The sequence below is a fragment of the Chanodichthys erythropterus genome, chromosome 17 (assembly GCF_024489055.1).
Source record: "Chanodichthys erythropterus isolate Z2021 chromosome 17, ASM2448905v1, whole genome shotgun sequence".
In the NCBI taxonomy this organism is placed as follows: Eukaryota; Metazoa; Chordata; class Actinopteri; order Cypriniformes; family Xenocyprididae; genus Chanodichthys; species Chanodichthys erythropterus.
In genome coordinates this window covers 2,111,091-2,136,224 of record NC_090237.1, presented here as the reverse complement: position 1 = coordinate 2,136,224, position 25,134 = coordinate 2,111,091, and the positions used below count along the sequence as shown (strand labels likewise).

At 37.6% G+C, this 25,134-nt stretch overlaps 1 protein-coding gene across 4 annotated transcripts in view; it reads left to right on the top strand.

Annotated features, from left to right (window-relative positions):
• Nucleotides 1-25,134, top strand: part of LOC137005406 (NACHT, LRR and PYD domains-containing protein 12-like) — a 98,561-nt gene that overhangs the window by 51,932 nt on the left and 21,495 nt on the right. For 3 of the 4 annotated variants that reach the window (XM_067366280.1, XM_067366282.1, XM_067366283.1), the window contains one exon: nucleotides 4,203-4,376. The exons of the other annotated variant lie outside the window; for it this stretch is intronic. In XM_067366280.1, the coding sequence (XP_067222381.1) occupies nucleotides 4,203-4,376 (174 nt within the window). The remainder of the gene's footprint in view (nucleotides 1-4,202; nucleotides 4,377-25,134) is intronic. 4 annotated transcript variants of the gene reach the window in all.

The window sequence follows — 25,134 nt, the reverse complement described above, 5'->3', positions numbered from 1 at the left end:
CACCCCCCGAGATGACTCGTTCTTCCCGAGTCACATTAAAGATTCGTTCAAAATGAACGAATCGTTCAAGAACGACACTTCACTAGCGGATATATAAATCAGAGAAAATCATATGTTCAGGTGTGTGGAAGGTGGGACTGGGCGATAAACGATATATCGAGATTGATAAAATTCACGTAGATGATGATAAGCTCTGGGCATTTTTACTCTATATAGATTAATGTAATAGCTTATCACACATAGAGGTTTCACTATTACTGATTTCTGCTAGTCGATTTCTTATCAAAACAATACTCGAGTTACTCGACTACTCGTGGTTCATACTACTGTAGATGAAAAGACATGAAATAGTTCTTATCAATAAATGTTTATTAATAGCCTAATGCAACAATTACAAACAATTACATAACTGGCGTGCTGTGAGGATAATAAAAGATTAGACTATTAGCTCATCTTTGAAAATGTTTTAAACATTTTTTTAGGTCTATTATATAATTAATTATAGGCCTAATACAGTGGTGGTCAGACTTATTGGCACCCTTGGTAAATACGATCAAAGATGACTGTAAAATCTGCTTTATCCTTTTGATCTTTAATTCATAAAATGAGCAAAAATCTAACCATTCATTGAAGAAAAAGAACTGAAAGTGGGGGGAAATCACATTATGAAATAAATGTTTTTCTTCAAAACATGTTGGCCACAATTATTGGCACCCCTAGATTTTTTTATGAGTAAAATATCTCTGAAGTATATTCCCATTCATATTTACATTTTTTTAGCTCACCAGGGTGATCATGAACATGAAATTTTCCAGGCATGACTTCTTGTTCCACAGGTGTGTAAACATGAGGAAACACAAAGGCCAAATTCTCTTAATCATTCATCACAATGAGTAAAACCAAAGAATATAGTTCTGATGTGCAGCAAAAGATTGTTGAGCTTCACAAAATTAAAAAGTGGCTATAAGAAAATAGTTAAAGCATTGAAAATCCCCATTTCCACCATCAGGGCAATAATTAAGAAGTTCCAATCAACTAAAGATTTTACAAATCTGCCTGGAAGAGGACATGTCTAAAATGTCCAAATGTGTGGTGAGGAGGAGAGATTAAATGGCTAAAGACTCTCCAAGGATCACAGTTGGAGATTGCAGAGATTAGTTGAGTCTTGAGTCTCAGAGAGCTTAAAAAAAAAAGATCAAACAGCACCTATATCACCACAAGTTGTTCGGGAGGTTTTCAAGAAAAATCCTCTGCTCTCATCCAGATACAATCTCCAGTATATTCAGTTGTCAGACAAGGCTGGAACTTCAAATAGGACCGGCTTCTATGGTCAGATGAAACTAAAACAAGAGCTTTTTGGCATCAAGCCCACCAGATGGGTTTGGTGCACACATGGATAAAAAGTATCCCATGCCCACGGTTAAATATACTGCTGGATCTTTAACCTGTTAACTGTCACCCCCACTTTTTTTTTTAGACAAGAAAATGCACTATCCAAACTTAAATGGATGTAATTCAAGAATACTTTGGAGTATAGACATAAGGCTGGTCTTGTTTTAAAGATGAAATTTGGCAGATTATTGTAGAAGTGAAATAACTTATGTAAGTGAAACAGAAAAAAAGTTATAGAAGTTTAAGTTTATGAAAATGTAAAATGTAAAAATATAATATTTAATATTTTATATAAAATATATATTTTACAAAACAAGTTTTACTCTAAAACTGCAAGGAAATCAAAGCCAAAAAACTCAAGTTTTGTTCCAAATTTCAGGTTGATATCTCAAAAAATGAGCTTTCAGTAAGATTTTGTTTGGGCGCAGTACCACACTTTTTCACTAGATGACAACCAAGCTCCATTGGTGACTATATAAAGGCGCCTCCATTTCTATATATGGTTTTAGTGATCTGAACCATATATTTCCATCATTTTCATACAATTTATGAAGTAGACATCCTATATAGATGTATTATGGGAAGTTTGGCAGAAAATTGATATGAATTCAGCCTCTAATAAACATAAAAATAACATGAATGTGGGTTATAGATCGCCGCCACAATCATAAATGTATTTTTTTTTTCTATTAAAAAAAATTTCAGACCTTTTTTTCTCAAAAAATTGAATGGATGTTATCTTTTGGCATGAAAACAAACATGTTTCAACCAATCTTTAATGATTTTTCATTTTCATCGCTATTTCAAAATAAAGGTCTGAACATGCCTTATGAGTATGAAAATATGCTTGTTGCAAATTGATAAATTACTGCTCCTCTGTAATTTATTTTGAAAATCAGTCACCAAATATGTAAACTACAGATTCTAAGCTTTCAAATGATATATAGTTTGTCAAGATTAGTTTAGGTTTAGTATAGAATATTACTGTTTTAGATATGTAATGGCTGTGGGCCCACCGGTGGGCCCATGACAGTTAACAGGTTAATGTTGTGGGCCTATTTTTCAGCTGGAAGTCCTGGACATCTTGTTCAGATATATGGTATCATGAATTCTACCAAATATCAACAGATAAAAAATCAAAACCTGACCGCTTCTGCTAGAAATCCAATAATGGGCTGTGGTTGGATCTTCCATCAGGACAATGATCCAAAACAAACATCAAAACCAACAAAAAAATGTGTCACTTAGCACTAAATGAAGCTTCTGCCATGCCCATCCCAGTCTCCTGACCTGAACCCTAAAGAGAATGAGTGGAGTGAATAGAAGAGAAGATGCACCAACATAGAGATGGAATCTGAAGGATCTGGAGAGATTCTGCATGAAGGAATGGTCTCTGATCTCTTGTCAGGTGTTCTCCAAACTCATCAGGCATTATAGAAGAGTCAGAGTTGTGTTCTTGGAAAAATGAAATCGCAGAAACTATTGAATAAAAGGGTGCCAATAATTGTGGCCAATGTGTTTTGGATATAAACATGTACTTCATAATGTGACTTTCCCCCTACTTTTCAATTTTCTTCAATGATAGGTTAAGATTTTTGCTAATTTTGTGAATTAAAGATCAAAAGGATAAACAATGCAGATTTATTTTTAGTCATCTTTGATCATACTTACCAAGGGTGCCAATAATTCTGACCACCAATGTAATTAAAATTATTAATAGTCTATAGTATTTCCTAACACTGACCACAGTCATCAATGAAAATTAAGAGCTACTTCAAGCACCGACTTAAAAAATACAACCTGTTTAACACGAAATAATATTATTCTCATTTGTTTCACTATATACAGGCCACAAGAAAAATAATGGAATAAATTAAGACCGTTTTATACCATTATTAGCATATTCCGTCTCCGAGAGAATATGCTCCGTTAATGCAGCATCAGACAGCGCCATCACTTTTTACTTTCACTTTGAATAGCCTACTGACCGGCATAACTCTTGTGCAAAGTTTGCACGTTGCTTCTTGTGTGATATCCATTGGCTCCCCTTCTTGGTTTAAAGCAGAAAGATTTACAATACTGTGACATATCTCTCTTTTTTAAAATTAATTTATGGTTAATGCACGCACGTTGAAGTAGTCGATCTCTTGACTACTTGACTAGTCTATGCAAGCCCTAATCACACAGCAGAAATAAACACGACAACAGCCAGTCAGTGAATGTCGCAAATAAGTTATTTCTGCATGTCTCTGTGTGATTGAATGGCACAGTTTCTCCTGATACACAAACTCACACGTGAGGCTCACAGTGTTATATATTGAGCATCTGCTGTCTCAATATATGAGGAAAGAACGCATAAACTTCATCTTCAGAGCTGCTTTGAGAGTCACATCACATGCTTTTTACCGTTTAATTTAAGAAAAACTACTGTCAAATACACACAAACTAAAACTCAAAGATTTTCACAACAAACCATCAAAATAAAAGTTCATCAATTATGAAAAATATATCACTATTTTACAGTAAAATATAGACCTTCTACTCAGTAATAATAATAATAATATGGAATATCATACAGCCAAGATATTTTTCATTCATGTTTTAAATTTACACCAGTGTGCAGCATTGTCTGTGGTTATATCGGCTGTTAATCAATCAGAATCTATTGTAGGAACCTTCTGTTTTATAATAATCTTTGAACTGATTATTTTTTTTTTATTGTCTCACATTTATCACTGTTTAAATGTGATCATGAGAAAGTCCTTGTTGATCTGATCTGAGAGATTGAAGAGTGTCATTGTTCTCTACAGGTTAAGTAAGTGTGGTGTCACAGATGAAGGTTGTGCTGCTCTGGCTTCGGTTCTGAGATCAAACCCCTTACACCTGAGAGAACTGGATCTGTCTATAAATAATCTAGGAGACTCAGGAGTGAAGCTACTCTCTGCTGGACTAGAAAATCCTCACTGTAAACTGGAGGAACTGGGGTAAGATCATTTCTACCAAAACGTGAATAAGGATTATTATGTAGATAATGCATAAAAATATCCTTTGGCGTGAGCCCCATCTGGCGGTTTAGATCTAAATATTATCCTCAAAAAGTAAGTAAAACTAACAGTGAAACCAACCAAAGTACAAATCAGACAACAGACGTAGGTTATAGGGAATAGGCTTTTTATCACAAATGTTTTTGTGTAAATCAATTTATCTTGTGACGCTTGTGCAAACAGACCACCCTTGCAAAACCATGAACATTGCCTACAAATGTGTAGCTGCAACTGAAAAGGGGGAAGTGGTGTGTGGTTCACCTGAACCTGGACTGTCACCTAATCAGATTTTTCATTACATGATTATTGAGGCCAAAATAATTCACAATAAAAATATATTGCAATATCTATAGAAATCTTGAAAAAAAAAAATAATGCTCTGTCAAATTTATCTTCATTTTGTTTGTTTTTTAAAGAATCAAACCATTGCACACAAAAGGAAAAATTACACTTAATGGTAACCAGTTTGAAATAACTTCCTTCTGTGAACTGATGTGGCTTCTTATCACAGAATGAGACAAAAATTATATTAATTTATAGTATTCTATGCAGTGATAAAATATCAGGGAAAGCCCAGAGGGATGTAAATATATTGAAACAGTCAGCAGTCAAGTCACCTTTATTTATATAGTGCTTTTTACAATGCAGATTTTGAAGAATCACACCATTGCATACAAAAGGAACAATTACACTTAATGGCAATCAAATTGAAATAACTTCCTTCTGTGAACTGAATGAGGTAGAATTTATATTATTTTATAGTATTCTATGCCATTGGTTCCCAACCTTTTTTATGCCAAGGCCCACCTCCTCTTGGGTTCAACATGGCACGGACCATTACACCCCCCCCCCTTTTTTTTAATTCACCAAAACATTTGTTTTTTAATGTTATTACTTTTCAACTCCATGTTATTTTTTCTTTAAAGAAGAAACTAGTTATTTTTGCAAACCTACTTTGCAGACATTCTTTAGAGCTTAACCCCCTGAGGTCTGATAACGTGTCGGCGCGTTTTGCAGTGTTTTTTTCACATTGCAGCAAAACAGACTTAAAATACTCCGTCATTTTTTGTCATAGAGACATAAGTAATATATCAATTGAAACTATAGAATATCTTCTTTTATTTGTATACACTCGGAGTAAAAACAAAATGCTGTGCTTTTTGCAAAATAAAGAAAACTAAAATGATGCATGATCTGTCCTCTCCCTCTGAACAAAGTTTAATCTGATAGTTCTCAGGAAATGAACTGTAACTTAGTGAATACTAATCACAAAAAAAATTAGACTTATGTCTAAAGAAATGTTGAAATGTAAGGTTTTAAATATCAAAAACAAAAATTCTGTGTTTATGTAATCTGTATGAAAAGAGATACATGTCAGAAGTCCGTGATTCAGCTCATTATCTGCTAATGCGGCCATGGCCACGGAGCGAGCGCTATTCAGACACACATTCTGAGGCAACACATGCATACATCATCTCAATCATGTATTTATTGTCTTGAAAAGTGTTTATCTGTATGTAAAAGCCATGGTAAGTGACCTCTGGAAGACATGCCGTTAGATCCTTGTTCTTCTTTCGGATAATTTGTGGACTAAATGTGCACAGAGCGCCCTCCGGCTGCAAGTATGAATTGAAAACACCAGCGCTCATAGTGATGACAATGAATATTAAATAAATATAACTCCTCTGTATAGAAAATTGACATAAACATATGAGAATCCAATATTTCTCCAAATGTGCATGCTTTTAAACTAAAAGCCTATATTCAGACTCTTTGCATCACAGAAATACATTATATTTTAAAGTATATAATATAAAACCATTATTTTATATTGTAATTTTGTATTTTTCTGTTTGTTTCATATACACCATGATGAGCTTGAGACATCACAGAAGGTTTTTTTCACAGCCTACCTGACTGAAATGCCTCATTATTATGCAGCACCATTAGAGGTTCTTTATGCAAATCTTTTGTCTTCTCAGGTGTAAATGACCCATTATTCATGATGATTCACGCCTCCACGCATACTGTGTTTCTTGACAAAAAGTGTCTTACAAAAATTAAATCAATATATTGTTTTATATGAAGGAGTAGGCAGCATAATTTTTACAGAATTCTGAAGCAAAAACTTTAGTCTACAACCTCCAATACCCAGAAGTCTTGTGAACACAGATTTAATATACTTTTTTTGGCCTTTTTTCAGTGACTTAAGTTTTTTGTTTTTTCAATAACCATGCATAAACATTATTCCTTCAAAAATACAAACATGTACGTACATGTTCCTCACATATTATTGTAGCTTAGTTTGTGCTGAATACAGTGTAATGACACTTTTGTCATTTATATGTTTATGAACAACTGAAAAAAGCACAAATGTCAGGGCATGTCAAAACTTCTCCAAGCCCCAAATCAGCCTCCCTTAATAGCCAGGGTTAATAGCCTCCCTGATGCTGTTTCTCAGGTGGTAGGTTATCTGTGCACAAATAAAGTTATGTTGTGTAGTCAGGCCCCACTTTCTAGAATTATTGTCTAGATTTTGTCTCTATTCTGGGCCATTTGATTTTCATTCAAGATTGAGTTGACCATGCTAGCCTTTTAGCCTCTGTCCTCTAGGGCTCAGTACAAATTTGCTAAATCTGTTTGATAAGTGAATTTATCCTTTTTAGGATGGCATGTTTAAGCATTTGTTTGCTTTAAGTTCTAAACCTTTGCCCTACATTTGTCATGTGAGCTTTACTCCAGTGCTGCCACAGGTTAGCGCCTGTTCTCATAATAGTAGGCTTGTATTCAGCCTCTATTTAAGAATTTGGTGACTATTATACTCCCTAGTTAGGGTCTATTTTGCATCACTGAGTGCATCACCTGTTGGATTGCATACTCAGGGTAGTGTTAGTCAAGTCAAGTCAAATTTATTTATATAGCGCTTTTACAATTGGTAATTGTTTCAAAGCAGCTTTACATATTAGAAGCACAGAAAAAAAGGGAAGTGGTTAAAACTGTACAAACAAGCGTGGTAATATGTAACATATACAAGATGGTGCTACATTAAGCCAATGTCGGCTGACTTCCAGGGGTGGAAAAACCCCCCTAGGAGAAAAACCCAGCGTGCTAGCACTGGGAAAAAAGTCCTAGGAGGGAAAAAACCCCTTGGAAGATATATATATGTAAATGTATATGGAGATCAAAATCTGAATTGTACATTTTTATTATAGAGATTAAAAATCGATTATATATAAATATATGTAAGCGGATACGGGGATTAAAAATCTGAATTATAGATGCAGCCAGAATTGGATCTTTAGGCCCATTGTCTCCTGGGCTACGTTGTAGTCAGGTCCAGATGCAGGTTCTCCATCTGATCTGGATACGGCCTGGATCCAGCACCCGGCAAACCTCAGGATAAGCAGAGAGACAGATATTAGCGTAGATGCCATTCTTATTCTGATGTACAGGTATATCTAGTGTTATAGGAAATGTTCTCGGTTCCGGCCGACCTAATTATTGCAGCGTAACAATCCTTTAACGGATTTGAAAAATGTTAATGTATTGATAATGTGTTATGTGTATGCAAGAGCAAAGAGATGTGTTTTTAGTCTAGATTTAAACTGACAGAGTGTGTCTGCTTCCCGAACAATGCTAGGAAGATTGTTTCAGAGTTTAGGTGCTAAATAGGAAAAGGATCTGCCGCCTTCAGTTGATTTTGATATTCTGGGTATTATCAACTGGCCTAAATTCTGAGATCGCAATAAACGTGAAGGACTATAATGCATTAAGAGCTCACTTAGGTACTGGGGAGCTAAACCATTTAGAGCTTTATAAGTAAGTAGCAAGATTTTAAAATCTATACGATGTTTAATAGGGAGCCAATGTAATGTTGACAGAACTGGGCTAATATGGTCATACTTTCTGGTTCTAGTAAGAACTCTAGCTGCCGCATTTTGGACCAACTGTAGTTTGTTTAAAAGCCGAGCAGAACAACCACCCAGTAGAGCGTTACAATAATCTAGTCTTGAGGTCATGAATGCATGAACCAACTGTTCCGCATTTGTCATTGAGAGCATATGTCGTAATTTAGATATATTTTTTAGATGGAAGAAGGCGGTTTTACAGATTCTAGAAACATGACTTTCAAATGAAAGATTGGTATCAAAGAGCACACCCAGGTTCCTAACTGAGGACGAAGGTTTAATGGAGCACCCGTCAAGTGTTAGAGAGTATTCAAGGTTTTTTCGTGAGGAAGTTTTTGGTCCAAAGATTAGGAAATCAGTTTTTTCTGAATGTAATAATAAGAAATTTCTTGTCATCCAGTTTTTAATGTCAGCTATGCATTCTGTTAGTTTTGTGAATTTGTAGGTTTCGTCAGGGCGCGAGGAAATATAGAGCTGAGTATCGTCAGCGTAGCAGTGAAAACTAACACCATGCTTCCTAATTATCTCTCCTAAGGGCAGCATGTACAGAGTGAAAAGCAACGGTCCTAATACTGAGCCTTGTGGTACCCCATATTTAACCTGTGATCGATACGTCATCTCTTCATTAACACTCTGAGGTCTAAAAACGCGCCGGCGCGTTTTGCAGTTTTTTTTTCACATTGCAGCAAAACAGACTTCAAATACTCCGTCATTTTTTGTCATAGAGACATAAGTAATATATCAATTGAAACTATAGAATGTCTTCTTTTATTTATATACACTCAAAGTAAAAACAAAATGTTGTGCTTTTTGTAAAATAAAGAAAACTAACATGATGCGTGATCTCTCCTCTCCCTCTGAACGAAATCCAATCTGATAATTCTCAGAAAATGAACTGTAACTTAGTGAATACTAATCGCAGAAAAATTAAACTTATGTCTAAAAAAACGTTAAGATGTCAGGTTTTAAATCATGTAAGTCAAATCGAAAACAAACCTTCTGTGTTTATGTAATCTGTATGAAAAGAGAGCCATGTCAGAAGACTGTGATTCAGCTCATTATCCGCTAATGCGGCCACGCCCACGGAGCCAGCGCTATTCAGACGCAAATTCAGAGGCAATACATGCATTCATCATCTCAATCGTGTATTTATTGTCTTGAAAAGTGTTTATCTGGATGTAAAAGTCATGGTTAGCGATCTCTAGAAGACATACAGTTAGTTCCTGTTTACTTTTCTTCTATGGATGAATTTTAGATGAGTTTTTGTTTCTTTAGCGCCCTCCTGCAGCTGTATGAATTGGAAACTCCATTCATGGAATAGCCTCTTCTTCTTTTAGATGAATTTGTGGACTAAAAATGCATAGAGCGCCCTCCGACTTCAAGGATGAATTGAAAACACCAGCGCTCATAGTAATGACAGTGAATATTAAATAAAAATAACTCCTCTGTATAGAAAATTGACATAAGCATATGAGAATCCAATATTTCTACAAATGTGCATGCTTTTAAACTAAAAGCCTATATTCAGACTCTTTGCATCACAGAAATACATTATATTTTAAAGTATAATATAAAACCATTACTTTATATTGTAATAATATTTTTCTGTATGTTTCATATATCATAATGAGCTTGAGACATCACAGGAGGTTTTTTTTCACAGCCTACCTGACTGAAATGCCTCATTAATATGCAAGTCATTTCAGCTCATTACTATCCAATTCTTTTGTCTTCTCAGGTGAGAATGGCCCATTTTCAGTGGTGATTCACGCCTCCTCGCATACTGTGTTCCTTGGCAAAAAGTGTCTTACAAAAACTAAATCAATATATTGTTTTATATGAAGGAGTAGGCAGCATAATTTTTACATAATTCTGAAGCAAAAATTCTAGTCTACAACCTCCAATACCCAAAAGTCTTGTGAACACAGATTTACTATACTTTTTTTGGCCTTATTTCAGTGACTTAAGTTTTTTGTTTTTTCAATAACCACGCATAAATGTTATTCCTTCAAAAACACAAACATGTACATACATGTTCCTCACATATTATTGTAGCCTAGTTTGTGCTGAATACAGTGTAATGACACTTTTTCCATTAATATGTTTATGAAGAACTGAAAAAAGCACAAATGTCAGAGCATGTCAAAACTTCTCCAGGCCCCAAATCAGCCTCAGACTCCAGAGGGTTAACTACCACAGACTGATAACGGTCAGATAAGTATGATTTGAACCATGCCAAAGCAATTCCACTAATGCCAATATAGTTTTCAAGTCTTTTTAAAAGAATGTTATGATCGATAGTGTCAAAAGCAGCACTGAGATCTAATAACACTAATAGAGAAATACAGCCACGATCGGATGATAGGAGTAGATCGTTTGTAACTCTAACGAGAGCAGTCTCAGTACTATGGTATGGTCTAAATCCTGACTGGAAATCCTCACAGATTCCATTTCTTTCTAAAAAGGAACACAGTTGTGTTGAAACTGCCTTTTCTAGTATCTTTGACAGAAAAGGTAGATTCGAGATTGGCCTGTAATTTACTAAATCTCTCGGATCTAGTTGAGGTTTTTTAATAAGAGGTTTGATAATAGCCTGCTTAAAGGTTTTTGGCACGTGTCCTAGTGTTAAAGATGAATTAATTATATCAAGAAGTGGACCTACGACCTCTGGAAGCATTTCTTTCAGTAGTTTAGTCGGCATTGGGTCTAACATACATGTCGTTGATTTTGATGATTTGATAAGTTTAGATAATTCTTCCTCTCCTATAGCGGCGAATGATTCTAGTTTTACCTCAGGGACACTACAGTGCACTGTCTGAAGAGAAACTGTAGACGGTTGCATGTTTATAATTTTCTCTCTAATATTATCAATCTTGCAAGTAAAGAAGTTCATAAAGTCATTACTGCTGTGCTCTATGGAAACGTCAGCAGTTGAATCTCTGTTTCTAGTTAATTTAGCCACTGTGTCAAATAAATACCTAGGATTATGTTTGTTTTCTATTAAGAGATTTGAAAAATAAGTAGATCTAGCATTTCTTATGGCTGTTCTGTACTCAATCATTTGTTCTTTCCACGAAAGGCGAAAAACTTCTAGTTTTGTTTTCTTCCAACTACGTTCAGCTTTTCTAACAGCTCGTTAGAACCACTTTTGCAGTTTGGTTTCTATTAGCTCCCTTCTTTGGTATCTCCCCAATGATTATATTAGCATATAACTTGGAGTTGTAAGCTCTAATTTAACCTCCTTCTAGTTTAGCAACTTGTTTTGTAAACGAGTGCTGTTGATGTGGATTGAGTTGCTCACATTATGATACACTTTTTACACTACCACAGGTTCTATGCTCGTGTCTATTTGAGGTGTTAGGCCTTGACAGGCCTCCCTTAGACCACTTGGGCATTTATTGGTAAATAAGTATCAGAAAGGGGACATTGCCTGCTGGGATGTGTAGACCTTAGCTCAGATTGTGTAGGTTTCTATCACTGCCATTGGCCACACCCATCTCTCGAGTAGGCCCTATTATGCCTCTTGTAGAGTTTGGAGTTACACTCCTTTTTGTTTTTAAGAAACTGAGGTGTGTTTTACGTTAAGTAAACGTGGCCGGCTGGCTGGTGTGGCTGTTTCTTTAGCCAGTTGTTATAGCCCCACAGTTTGTAATGTAGGGTTTAGAGATCTTTCACTCTGAGCTTGGTCTTTGTCTTGTCAGTAAAAGGGTAGGCCCTATAGGCCTCCTTTTTACATATGGACATGTGTGTATCATCACTATTTTTACAATTGCACTAGCTGATGCTTCGTGTGGTGTTAGGCCTTGATAGGCCTCCGTTCGGATCTACATATTGGAACAGTTTGATGTTAGTTGTATTTTTCATACCACCTCCGACCAGAATGTTAAGAGTAGGCCCCATATTAGGCCTCTCGTAGTGTACTGTAGATTAGTATCTACGCTCTGTTTTGGAGTTTTAGTATGTGTACTAACTCAAGGCTTTCTGGTTGGTATAGGCCCTTTGCATGAAGCATGCTCCATCTATTCTAAAGTAGACTTGGGAACAAATAACAGATACCGGGGACAAAGCGAACAGACTTGGGAACAAATAACAGATACTGGGGACAATGTCGAGGAACACACTCATTGGACAGCGCCGCCTTTACCTGCCTCTCTATTCCCCAGGCAACGCCCCCAACCACACACCCGTCTGGTAAGATACTCCGAGGTACCTAACTGGTGAGAGAGAGCATCAGGTTTTGTGTTCTTAACGGCAGCCATCAGCTTACATTCCGGAGAAAGGAAAACACAGCCGCCTACATCCAAAAGGATTAGAAATAATATGTCTCCTCTGGTTGAAGAATCTACCTTCTGCACAAATTGCCACAGACTTCTACAAAGGATTGCAGTTCTTGAAACAAAGTTACTTGCGGGACTACCAAACCAGACGGAACATGGACGTCCTCAGCACACAACCGGTGAGTCCTATGAATCTAATGCTCCTAAACAGGCCATACTGAGTGCCATAACTGCTCAACAAACTAATCGATGGCACAAACAGGGAGCGAGACCCAAAGGCACTCAAGACATCAGATTGTCACGAGTATCACATTTTGCAGTAGCATCCTCTACCCCAAACACTAACTCCCTACCACCGCCAGTACATCTGGAGAACAGATTTGAAGTGTTAATGAATGTGGGTGAGGAATCTCCAGACGTGATGAATGTGGGTGAGGAATCCCCAAACATGATCGGACACAGATCAAATCAGCCAGCAGCTAACACCGATGCTAACTGCCGCTCAAGGTCGAGCAGCCAGCGGCACTCAGCTCTTAGAGCAGCCGAGCCCAGGTCTCTGATAGTGGGTGACTCTATTATCAGAAACATTAGCAGCAGGGATACAACTACATGCTGCCGTCCACAAGCAACAGTTTCGGATGTAAACAGGGAACTTAAGAGCATTCTGATGAAATATAAAACTGCAAACTGACTAATCATCCATGTGGGGAAGAATGATATTCGGAAGGAGCAGTCAGAACTCCTTGAAAGGGATTTCAATGAACGTTTTGAAATGCTCAAAAGACAAAAAGTTCAGTCATTCATCAGTGGACCATTCCCAGCAAGAGGAACAAATAGATTTGCATAAAACCTGCAACTTAAAGGGACTGAATTTCATTGACAACTTCAATCTTTTCTGGAGTCAGAGACAATTGTTCACACATGATGGCCTGCACCCAAACAAACTGGGCTCAAGAGTGCTAAAGGACAATATCTACTTCTCCCTCCATCATCCTTCAGCAGTGTGTGTACATCCACTCAATCTGAATGGCACAAACACACCTGGACTGAGTACAACTGACCACAGGACTTCATTTCAGCAGCTGAATGGACATGCGGCTGACACATCCCACAAAGACAATGATAACACCATGCAGCCACAACAACCACTGCTCACGGACACAATCCCAACTGAGCCCTGCCCACAGAGCTCACCGATAGACAGTGATGTATTAAAAGTTGTCCAAGATTCAGCACCCAAGGACGACTTTCTGGAAAACAGCCAGAAAAGCCAGGACAACATATTACAGCCTCTGGTAACACCAGAGCTACAGCCTCTCTCACCGGACACGTTATCCTTCTCTCCATCATCACCTCTTCTGTGCTTCTCAGAGAAAATGGAGGAACTGGTGTATGCTGGAACCAAACTCTGCCATTCTTTTGCTGCGAGCCCCCAGATATCAACGAAAAAGCGACAAGCCCCACAACCACCAAAGCCTGTGGGCCCAGCTCGGCCTCCCCCTCCTCCTGCGAGAGCTCTTCGGCCCCTGCCACAACGCCAGGGCCCTCACCCTCCTCCATCTGTTCTAGGTGAATCAAAAACAACCGATAACAGCTCTCAGTGATGTGTGTCGGGTCCCCGCTATGATAACAGTGACTTTGTCAAATGTTTACAGAACAAGTGGGAACCCAGTGTGCCTGTTGATTTCTCTATTTCTGTTTTATTACATAAAAGAAAGCCAAAGGCTTTCTCAAACCGTTTGGCAAGCCCATTTAATCTGCTGCCTATAACACGTCAAACTAAGATTACTGTAGACACAGAAAGTAAGACTGTTAAGTTAGCACTTTTAAACATCCGTTCACTTAAAAATAAATAATTTCTAGTCAATGACTTAATAACCACAAACAATCTAGATTTTATGCTTCTAAATGAAACATGACTTGAAGACAGTTGCAGTTCTACAATCCTGAATGAAACAGCCCCTTCTAACTTTACTTGTATGAGTGTCTGCAGAGCTGTTAGGAGAGGTGGAGGTGTAGCTGCTCTATTTAAAGATGTCTATCAGTGCAAGGAAGTGTCATTTGGTGATTACTTGTCTTTCGAATATTTGGGTATTGTGTTAAAAGGTGCTCCTCGCATTCTACTTATAGTTATTTACAGGCCTCCAAAATATTCTCCAGCCTTTGTGGAGGACTTTACAGAACTGTTATCAGCAATTTCCTCAGAGTTTGACTGTTTTGCTATTACTGGAGACTTTAACATCCACATAGAAAATGCATAATCCAATATGGCAAAAGAAATCCTAACAGTTTTGAATACTTTTGATCTAACTCAGCATGTACATGGACCCACACACAATCGTGGACATACACTAGATTTAATTATTAGTAAGGGTCTAAACATTTCATCCATTGTCATTAAGGATGTAGCACTATCTGATAATTTCTGTATTTTCTTTGATATATTGATCTCTCCGACTGTTGAAGCTAGATCTATCTCGGTCAAAAAGCGATGCTTAAATGAGAATACTAGTGTACTGTTTATGAAGGCTATATCTTTAACACCAAGCATATCTCGAGACATTAGATTGTCACGTGTATCACATTTTGCAGTAGCATCCTCTACCCCAAACACTAGATCCCTACCACCGCCAATACATCTGGAGAACAGATTTGAAGTGTTAATGAATGTGGGTGAGGAATCTCCAGACGTGATGAATGTGGGTGAGGAATCCCCAAACATGATCGGACACAGATCAAATCAGCCAGCAGCTAACACCGATGCTAACTGCCGCTCAAGGTCGAGCAGACAGCGGCACTCGGCTCTTAGAGCAGCCGAGCCCAGGACTCTGATAGTGGGTGACTCTATTATCAAAAACATTAGCAGCAGGGATACAACTACATGCTGCATTCCACAAGCAACAGTTTCGGATGTAAACAGGGAACTTAAGAGCATTCTGATGAAATATAAAACTGCAAACCGACTAATCATCCATGTGGGGAAGAATGATATTCGGAAGGAGCAGTCAGAAAGAACTCCTTAGACCGGATGGAGCGTCGGCGCTCCCATTTGCGTGTCTCTCTTTAAAAGCCAATAAAATTTGAATCCATATAGGTAGCACAAAAATTATTTTTGTATACAAATCCAGAGACTTTAAACTTTCATATCATGCCTCGGTAACACTTTAGAATAACTCACGCTATGAAGCATTAGTTAAGCATTAGTAAATAGTTAATTTATCATTTATAAAACATTAATAGACATTAGTAAGCCATTTATAAATACAGCTATAAATGCTTTGTTCTTGATTTATAAGCATATCTATAATGAGTTTAATAATTGTATTTTCATACTTTATTAATGATCAATTTATCATTTCTAAATTATGTATTACATTATTCACAAAGCAGTAATTTAGGAGTTGTCAGTGGTTCATAAGATCATTTAGGAAGTGTAAGTAAATGATTAATAAAATATTTAAATGTACATTTATGCATCTTATTATTTAGACATATAGTATTAGTTACTCAGTGTGTTAATAAATGCTTTATTAACATTCCTAGTGTCAAAACTACCTCGGTACTAACTTTAAAACATTAGAGAACAGCAGTGCAGAAGATCACTGAACCTTTAAATCTCATTTATAAAAGCTTCACAAAGCATAAACAGTCCTCACTTTAGATGAGCTCACAAAAATAGTTAACTGACCACTTCTAAATGTTTTATAATTACCTGAATTAATCATGAATTGCAGTAGGAATATGTGTTAATAAAACATTTATTAGCAAACTAAGTAACTATTACTATGTGTCTAAATAATAAGATGTATAAATGAATGTTTAGATAGTTTATTAATCATTTACTTACACTTCCTAAATGAACTACTGACAACTCCTAAATAACTGGTTTGTAAATAATGTAATACATAATTTAGAAATGATAAATTGATTATTAATAAAGTATGAAAATACAATTATTAAACACATTATATATATGCTTATAAATCAAGAATAAAGCAATTATAGCTGTATTTATAAACTACTTACTAATGTCTATTAATGCTTTATAAGTGATGAAATAACTATTAACTAATGCTTAACTAATGCTTCATAGTGTGCAGTTATTATAAAGTGTTACCCATGCCTCCAACATGCTTCTGTTGCGTTGTTTTTACCCTCTAATGAGTCTGAGAAATATGCGTTTACAACAAAAACATCCCAGCTGCTAACTGAATACAAGTATGTATATTTCATGTGCTCATAACTTCATGAAAAATGCACAGATCATAAAAAATGGCACATCAATATTTAAAGCAGATTCTCAAGATTAAAATGATGATAATATTTTAAAATCAATATAATATATTGTGATGGTCACAAGATATTACTCACGGAATGATTTAACATACTTGGCTAAAAACATGTCTCTCATCTCTCCGGGATGCAGTGTGTATCCAATGTTCCCGGACCTATCCATGTTCGTTTTCCAACGTGGAATAACACAAAATAGATATCATTTTAAAGCATAGAATCTCATCTTTTTAATGCATCTAACCCTTTTGAAAAACTCCTAACGAGTGCTGAGAAGCACCGCTAAACCGGAGTTTACCGCCCGTTGGCGCCACCTGGCTGCGGAAAAAATGAACAACAATTTTTCAAACTATTCTTTACGCTATCACCACGAAATTTGAACCAGATGCAGCTCACATATAAGAGAGCATCACCAAAAAGGAATTTTTTAGCGATCGTATTGCGTTCCTTAGTTATTCCATGTCAAATAAAAAAAAAGAAAAAATATATTTTTAAAATTATATGTATTTTTTTGTCTTTTATCAGCTGTTTCTCAGCAAGAAAATGTCCAAATGTAATGTAATTTATATTTTCTTAAAATATAAAATGTTTTCTATCAAATGATACCTACCTTTTGACTCTCCTTGCTAGAGTTTTGGAGTTATGAGTCTTTACTTTTGTGTGTGTTGCTCAGAAAAAAAAAAACTCTAAAAAAGCCTTCAGGTCTTAAAGGGTTAAAAGGGATTTCAATGAACTTTTTGAAATGCTCAAAAGACAAAAAGTTCAGTCATTCATCAGTTTATATATCTGCAGACTCTGTTGATTTTCTTCTTGATTCTTTTAACTCAAAAGTACAGAATGTTATTGATAACATTGCTCCTGTGAAAGTCAGGAAGAAGAGTGGCAGACAAAAACCACCGTGGAGAAACTCAACAGCAGTGCAAAATATGAAAAGACAATGCAGAAAAGCTGAGCGCATGTGGCGAAAGACAAAACTTGAAATCCACTATAACATCTATAAAGATAACCTTCATGCTTTCAATGTGGAACTAGGGAAAGCTAGACAGACCTTCTTCTCTAATATTATAAACAGAAATTTAAACAACACCCACACTCTTTTTGCTACTGTAGAGAGACTAACAAACCCCCCAAGTCAGATTCCCAATGAAATGCTCTCAGACAGCAAATGCTGTGAGTTTGCTTCCTTCTTCTCTGAGAAAAATAATAATATCAGAAAGGTGATCAGCATCTCCTTGAGCTGCACTGAAGCTTGAATGGATACTTTGACAACTTTCGATCTGGTTTCCGACCGCATCACAGCACAGAGACAGCGCTCATAAAGATAATAAATGATATTCGCCTAAACACAGATGCAGGTAAATTATCAGTGCTGGTTCTACTCGACCTCAGTGTTGCGTTTGACACTGTCGATCACAACATTCTTCTTGACAGGCTGGAAAACTGGGTTGGGCTTTCTGGGATGGTCCTTAAATGGTTCAGGTCATACTAAGAAGGGAGAGGTTATTATGTGAGTATCGGTGACCAGTCTGAGTGGACATCCATGACATGCGGAGTCCCTCAAGGTTCAATACTTGCACCCCTCCTGTTCAACCTATATATGCTGCCACTGAGCCAAATAATGAGAAAGAACCAAATTGCATATCACAGTTATGCAGATGGCACCCAGATTTACCTCGCCCTCTCACCTTACGACGTTATCACCTATTGACTCCCTGTGCCAATGCATTGATGAAATTAAAAATTGGATGTGCCAAAACTTCCTTCAGTTAAACAAAGACAAAACTGAAGTCATTGCGTTTGGAAACAAAGATGAAGTTCTCAAAGTGAACACATATCTTCACTCCTAGGGGTCAAGCAACTAAAAATCAGGTCAGAAATCTTGGTGTGATTTTGGAGTCAGACCTGAGTTTCAGTAGCCATGTAAAGACAATAACTAAATCAGCATATTATCATCTCAAAAATATTGCAAGAATTACATGCTTTGTCTCCAGTCAAGACTTAAAGAAACTTGTTCATGCTTTCATCACCAGCAGGGTGGATTATTGTAATGGGCTCCTCACTGGCCTTCCCAAAAATACCATAAGACAGCTGCAGCTCATACAAAACGCTGCTGCCAGGATTCTGAGCAGAACCAGAAAACATGAACACATCACACCTGTCCTCAGGTCCTTGCACTGGCTTCCAGTTGCATTTAGAATTGATTTTAAAGCACTGTTACTTGTTTATAAAACACTCAATGGCCTAGGACCCCAATACATTGCAGATATGCTCACAGAATATAAACCTAACAGATCACTCAGATCATCAGGATCATGTCACTTAGTAATACCCAGGGTTCACTCAAAGCAAGGAAAGTCTGCTTTTAGCTGTTACGCCAGCCGCAGCTGGAACCAGCTTCCAGAAGAGATCAGGTGTTCTCCAACAGTAGTCACATTCAAATCCAGACTCAAAACACATCTTTTTATCTATGCATTTGCAGATTGAGCACTGTACTATGTCTGAACTGATTGCACTTTATTTTATATGTATTATCTCTTTATTCTTTTAATCAATTTTCCTGTTTTTATTTAATTTTAATGTATTTTATATCACTTATTTATCATCTTGTTATTTCTGATTTTTAATGCATTTTAAATATTGCTGTCTGGTTGAAAGAGTTTTAGAAAGAAAGAATTAGGAAGAAAGCATTTGTGATTAGGTTCAAATTTGGTAAATTTGGACAAACCATGGGGAAATTTGAGCTGTGGTGCATGGTTAAGATATCTCTGGATTACAGTCAGGACACTTTCCAAAGGGGAAATTTCCAAAGGGGAAATTTGAACTGTATAGATAAGATATCTCCAGAAGGGGGATTAGGGCTGTGTGGCGCAGTTTAAGGTGTCTTGGCAAAAGAGGAGATTGAAACTATGTTTATCAGTTTGAAGTGCCTTAAAGGTTGCTAGAGAGCGGTCCTGTCCTCTTAAAACTCCCTAAGACTTCCTAGCTCTTCCATCCAGATAGCAAAATTCTCTGTTTTTACTGTTATTCCTTATGTTTTATTTCCATTCTTCTTCTTTATGTAAAGCACTTTGAATTACCATTATGTATGTGCTATACAAATAAAATTGCCTTATCTTGCCTATAAGATCTCAAAAGCCGATGACATAAGAGGCGAGGGATAACTGTTCTTGACTGTTATGTCGTTTAGCCCCCTCCTTATTTTTCACAAAGAAGAACCCCGCATCGGCGGGCAAGGATGACGTAACAATAATACCAGCAGCGAGACTCTCAGTGAGGAATTTCTCAAGAGCTTTGTGTTCAGGTGCGGATAAAGAGTACAACCAGCCGTGAGGAGGGGTAGTACCGAGAATAAGCTCAATGCTACAGTCGTACAGGTGATGAGGAGGAAGAGAAGGAGCCCGGGAACGACTGAACACAGCCTGCAGATCGTGGTATTCCTCTGGCACTCCAGACAAATCACAAAGCTCCTCCTGAAACACAGAAACAGAAGAAACGGCAGGAACAGCAGACATAAGGCAGTGAACATGACAAGATAATTTCCATGACAAAATGGTTCCCTCAGCCTAGTCAATCTGTGGATTAATGCTGAACAAGCCAAGGATGACCCAAAATAACAGGTGCAATAGTAGAACAAAAAATTTTAAAATAATTAGTCTCTTGATGATTGCCAGCGATGGTGAGACTCATCAGTACGGTGGCCCGGCGAATCCTTGGCAGCTCGCTGCCATCTAGTGTGAACACAGGAGTAGAATCCTCTAGCTCGTGTAAGGGAATGTCTCTCTCAAGGGCTCAAGCTTCATCCATGAAGTTAGCCTCCGATCTAGAATCGATGAAGGCCAAACAGGAAGCGGCAGCACCAGACCAGCGGAGAGTGACGGAGAAAGTGGTGCGGACTCTTGCTGGATGGGGAAGTGATGTTGCGCTCGACAGTACTCCCCGATCTACTGAAGAGCACTTTTTTTTTTTAATGGGCCAGAACAGCCGCAGTACGTGCATGGCCTGTGCAAAACACGCCGCTGGAGTTCGGCAGGAGCAGTCTGAATCCCCGCCACCTGCATGGGTTCAGGAAACTCTGCAGCTTCGAACGGAATCTCAGCAGCAGGAGGAGGAGTGGGTGGCACAGATGACACATCGCGGGCATGGCGCTGTAGGTCAGCTTGGTGGTGACTTGTCCAGTCTGATAGCTAATTCTACCAGCTGATCAAATAAAGCGGGGACTTCACGCACATAGATCTCATCCTTGAGATCTGGATTCAACCCTTCCAGGAAACGTGCTGTCAGAACCAGTTCATTCCACTCACATGTCGCAGAGAGAGTGCGGAATTCGATGGCGTAGTCAGGAACAGAACGTTTCCCCTGACGTAGCACAGCAAGCAGACAAGAAGCCTCGCATCCAAAGACGGATCGATCGAATACCTTGGTCATCTCCTCCTTAAAAGCAACTAAACTCTGACAACAGGCAGCCTCCGCCTCCCAGACAGCCGTAGCCCAGTCACACGCCCTTCCAGTCAATAGAGAAATGACAAAGAATCATTCAAGCTACAAGGGGATCTGCGTACTGTAAGTGTTTTGTGTTGTTTCTAGTTTGATTTTAGTGCTGTGTAGTTGCTAGGAAGTCTGTTTACTCTGGTTGCGTTGCAAATCGCGTTTGTTCTTGTTTCACTCTGAGTCAGTAAGGCGTGGCCTGCTGAACTAACTAGCATTGTAACAAGTTGGTATAAATGTGTAAGTCTACCGCGGTAGCGGACGCTGCAGCCCTCGTATGAAGACCGAAGAGTGTGAAGACCAGCGACTCTACCTGTGCAACTCCACCGAGCAAGGACACCGACAAGGCACTTGACTATTGCACTTTTCTTTTTCCTTTCCTCTTTATACAGTGTGTTCTTGTCTGTCTTTTGACCTGTCTTAGATATGTGCTTTCAAATTCCCACTATTACTAACACTCTTAAGTCGCGTACTACACATTGGAGGCAGTGTAACCATAACAACCTGTGTAGTTTACCCATGTCATCTAGTACATTATTTTCTATTTCTATTGGGCTCTGGAATTGTCAATCTGCTGTAAACAAATCAGACTTCATTACAGCTATTGCTACTTATTCAGATCTCCATCTCATGGCTCTGACTGAGACATGGATCAAACCAGAGGACACTGCTGCACCAGCAGCCCTCTCCTCTAATTTCACTTTCTCTCACACCAGATTGGGAGGGGTGGTGGTACTGGTTTGCTTATGTCCAGTGAATGGAAGTTCAATTTTTTACCATCTCTCTGTGACAATGGCTCATTTGAATCGCATGCAATTACCATCACCTACCCTGCTAAAATCCATGTTGTAGTTGTTTATCGTCCCCTAGGTCAGCTAGGTAACTTCTTGGAAGAATTAGATGTGTTACTCTCTTCCTTCCCTGAAGATGGTACTCCTCTGCTAGTTCTTGGAGATTTCAACATCCATCTATACAAACCTCAGGCTGCTGACTTCCACACTCTGCTTGCCTCATTTGATCTCAAGCGAGTGGCCACCTCAGCTACCCACAAATCGGGTAACCAATTGGACCTTATCTACACACACTGTGGCTCCACTGACAATGCACTGGTTACTCCACTACACACCTCAGACCACTTTCTCATCACTTTTAATCTCAACCTGACCCCTAACTCAACACACACTCCACCATGTTACTTTTCTGCGAAACCTACGCTCCCTCTCACCATCTCAACTATCCTCTTTGGTCTCATCCACACTTCCTCCTCCTAACCAGTTCTCAACACTGGACACTAACAATGCTACTGACACCCTTTGCACCACTCTAACATCTTGCTCATGACAGTGTAGGCCTGTTTTGTATTTTTGTATAGGCCTATTACAGTACCAGTGAAAAGATTGGATGCATTACTATTATGATGTTTTTAAAAAGTCTCAAGTCTCTTACCAAATAATGGTTTTGTTTTAGTATACTTTAAAATAAAATGTATTTATGTGATGCAAAGCATTTGAACATTCATGTTACTATTATATTATATAACCTAAATTTGTTAATGTGCAGTTGACAAAATATACATCATCAAAATTATCTAAGACTCAAGCTTCACATTTTGACCTCTGTTTTACTCTTATAGTGACCATAATTGTTTAATAGCCTATGCATCAGGAGTTATGAATATGAAAAACATTACCTTTGACAAAACAATATCCATCAGGGCTTTTAGCTTAAAAGCATGCACATTTGGAGAAATATTGATAGATTCTCATATGTTTATGTCAGTTTTCTATGCAATGAAGTGATATTTATTCAATATTTATTGTCATCACTATGAACGCTGGAAACTGTTTTCAATTCATACTTGCAGCTGGAGGGTGCTCTGTGCACATTTAGTCCACAAAATGACTCCTAATAAAGTAGAGGCATACCATATGACATTCCAGGGACTAACAGAGGCTTCCAAAGATCGCTAACCATGGCTATAACATGCAGATAGACATTTTTGAAGATAATAAATACACGATTGCGATGATGTATACATGTATTGTCTCAGAATTTGTGTCTGAATAGCGCTCGCTATGGGCGTGGCCGCATTAGCAGATAATGAGCTGACTCACGGAGGTCTAACATCTCTCTTTTCATTCAGATTACATAAACAGAGAATTTTTGTTTTCGATTTGACTTACACAATTTGAAACCTGACATCTCAACATTTCTTTAGACATAAGTCTAATTTTTTTGTGTTTAGTATTCCCTAAGTTACAGTTAATTTTCTAAGAACTTTCAGATTGGACTTCATCCAGAGGGACACAACAGACCACGCATCATGTTTGTTTTCTTTATTTTGCAAAAAGCACAACGTTTTGTTTTTACTCTGTGTGTACACAAATAAAAGAAGGTATTTCACATGTTAAAATGTTGTATAACTCTTAAATGTATGTGCAAAATTGCCAGAGTATTTTGAGTCTCTTTCATTACTGATAAGAAAAAAAGCAAGGTGGTATCACTGGCTCGACCTCCGACCTCTGAGTGATAACACATATAACACCACTAATTCTCTCAAACTTCTCCAAAACACGCTTGTTCAGCAAGCATACATTATAAAACACTCACAATACATTAATTTTGACACCTATGTGTATATATTGAACTGTGTTCATGCAGAAATACGATGTTATAGCGATCAGTGAGTCAAGAGCGCACATGCGCGGTTTGTTTGCGCATCAATAATTGCAGACCCGTGCATGCCTTATGTACGACTGCTGTATGTCACTATAATCGTCTTTACCTTCATTACTATTGTCATCCATCAAAACCTTTTTAGCGACACAGGTTTTCCTTTTCCAACTGAGAGAGTTTGTATTTTGAGTCACCGTTCAGTCTTTATTTCACAGCAGCATGATAAGAAACAGACTGGGCTAAACTGAAACAATCACAGAAAGTGGTGCCTTGTTTTAAATGTATGTTTAATTAATTTAATTTAATTTATTGAATGTAACGTATTAATAATTTAATTAAGGAATTATATTAATATATCTAAATTAATTTTAATTTATCTCGCTGCCCACCTGGAGGATCACTGAGGCCCCCTAGTGGGCCGCTGCCCACAGGTTGGGAACCACTGTTCTATACAGTTATAAAAGCTATGTTGATTGCTATTGCATTAAATACCTATTTTAAATTACTAATTGCTATTGCATTAGATGACTTAAAAAATCTCAGTGTTAAGGTTCAATAATGCCACCTACTGTATGATGGGATGTTAATTGGATACTGGCGCTGGATTATTTATTTATGTGTCATTTTATCATATGTCTACTATTCATTTTTAAATATTATGGTTATTGCCAAATTTTGACCCCTCTAAATAACATAATATTTCAATTTAAATTTCATGATTATCGTCAATACTGGTATATCACAGCCTGAACAAATAAAAATGTAATCAAAACACTGATTGAAGTCAGTCAGTAAACTAAAACATGATCATTCACAGAAATCAATGTGGAGGAAAGCAATTATTACTAAAACACGATTGACATTGAATAAACTCTTAACAAAATCACATGAGCACCTAAGAATGCTGGTGAAACAGCACAATCATTCGCTTGTGTGCAGATACCAGTGTTGTTAAGGTGTTGAACTAGGATTGTATTCTAAGGTGGCTCTAATGTCTTTAGCCTTCCTCTTGGTGTGTCGATCAGAGCACAGGAGTGGATCAGGGAAGTCACATTCAATCAA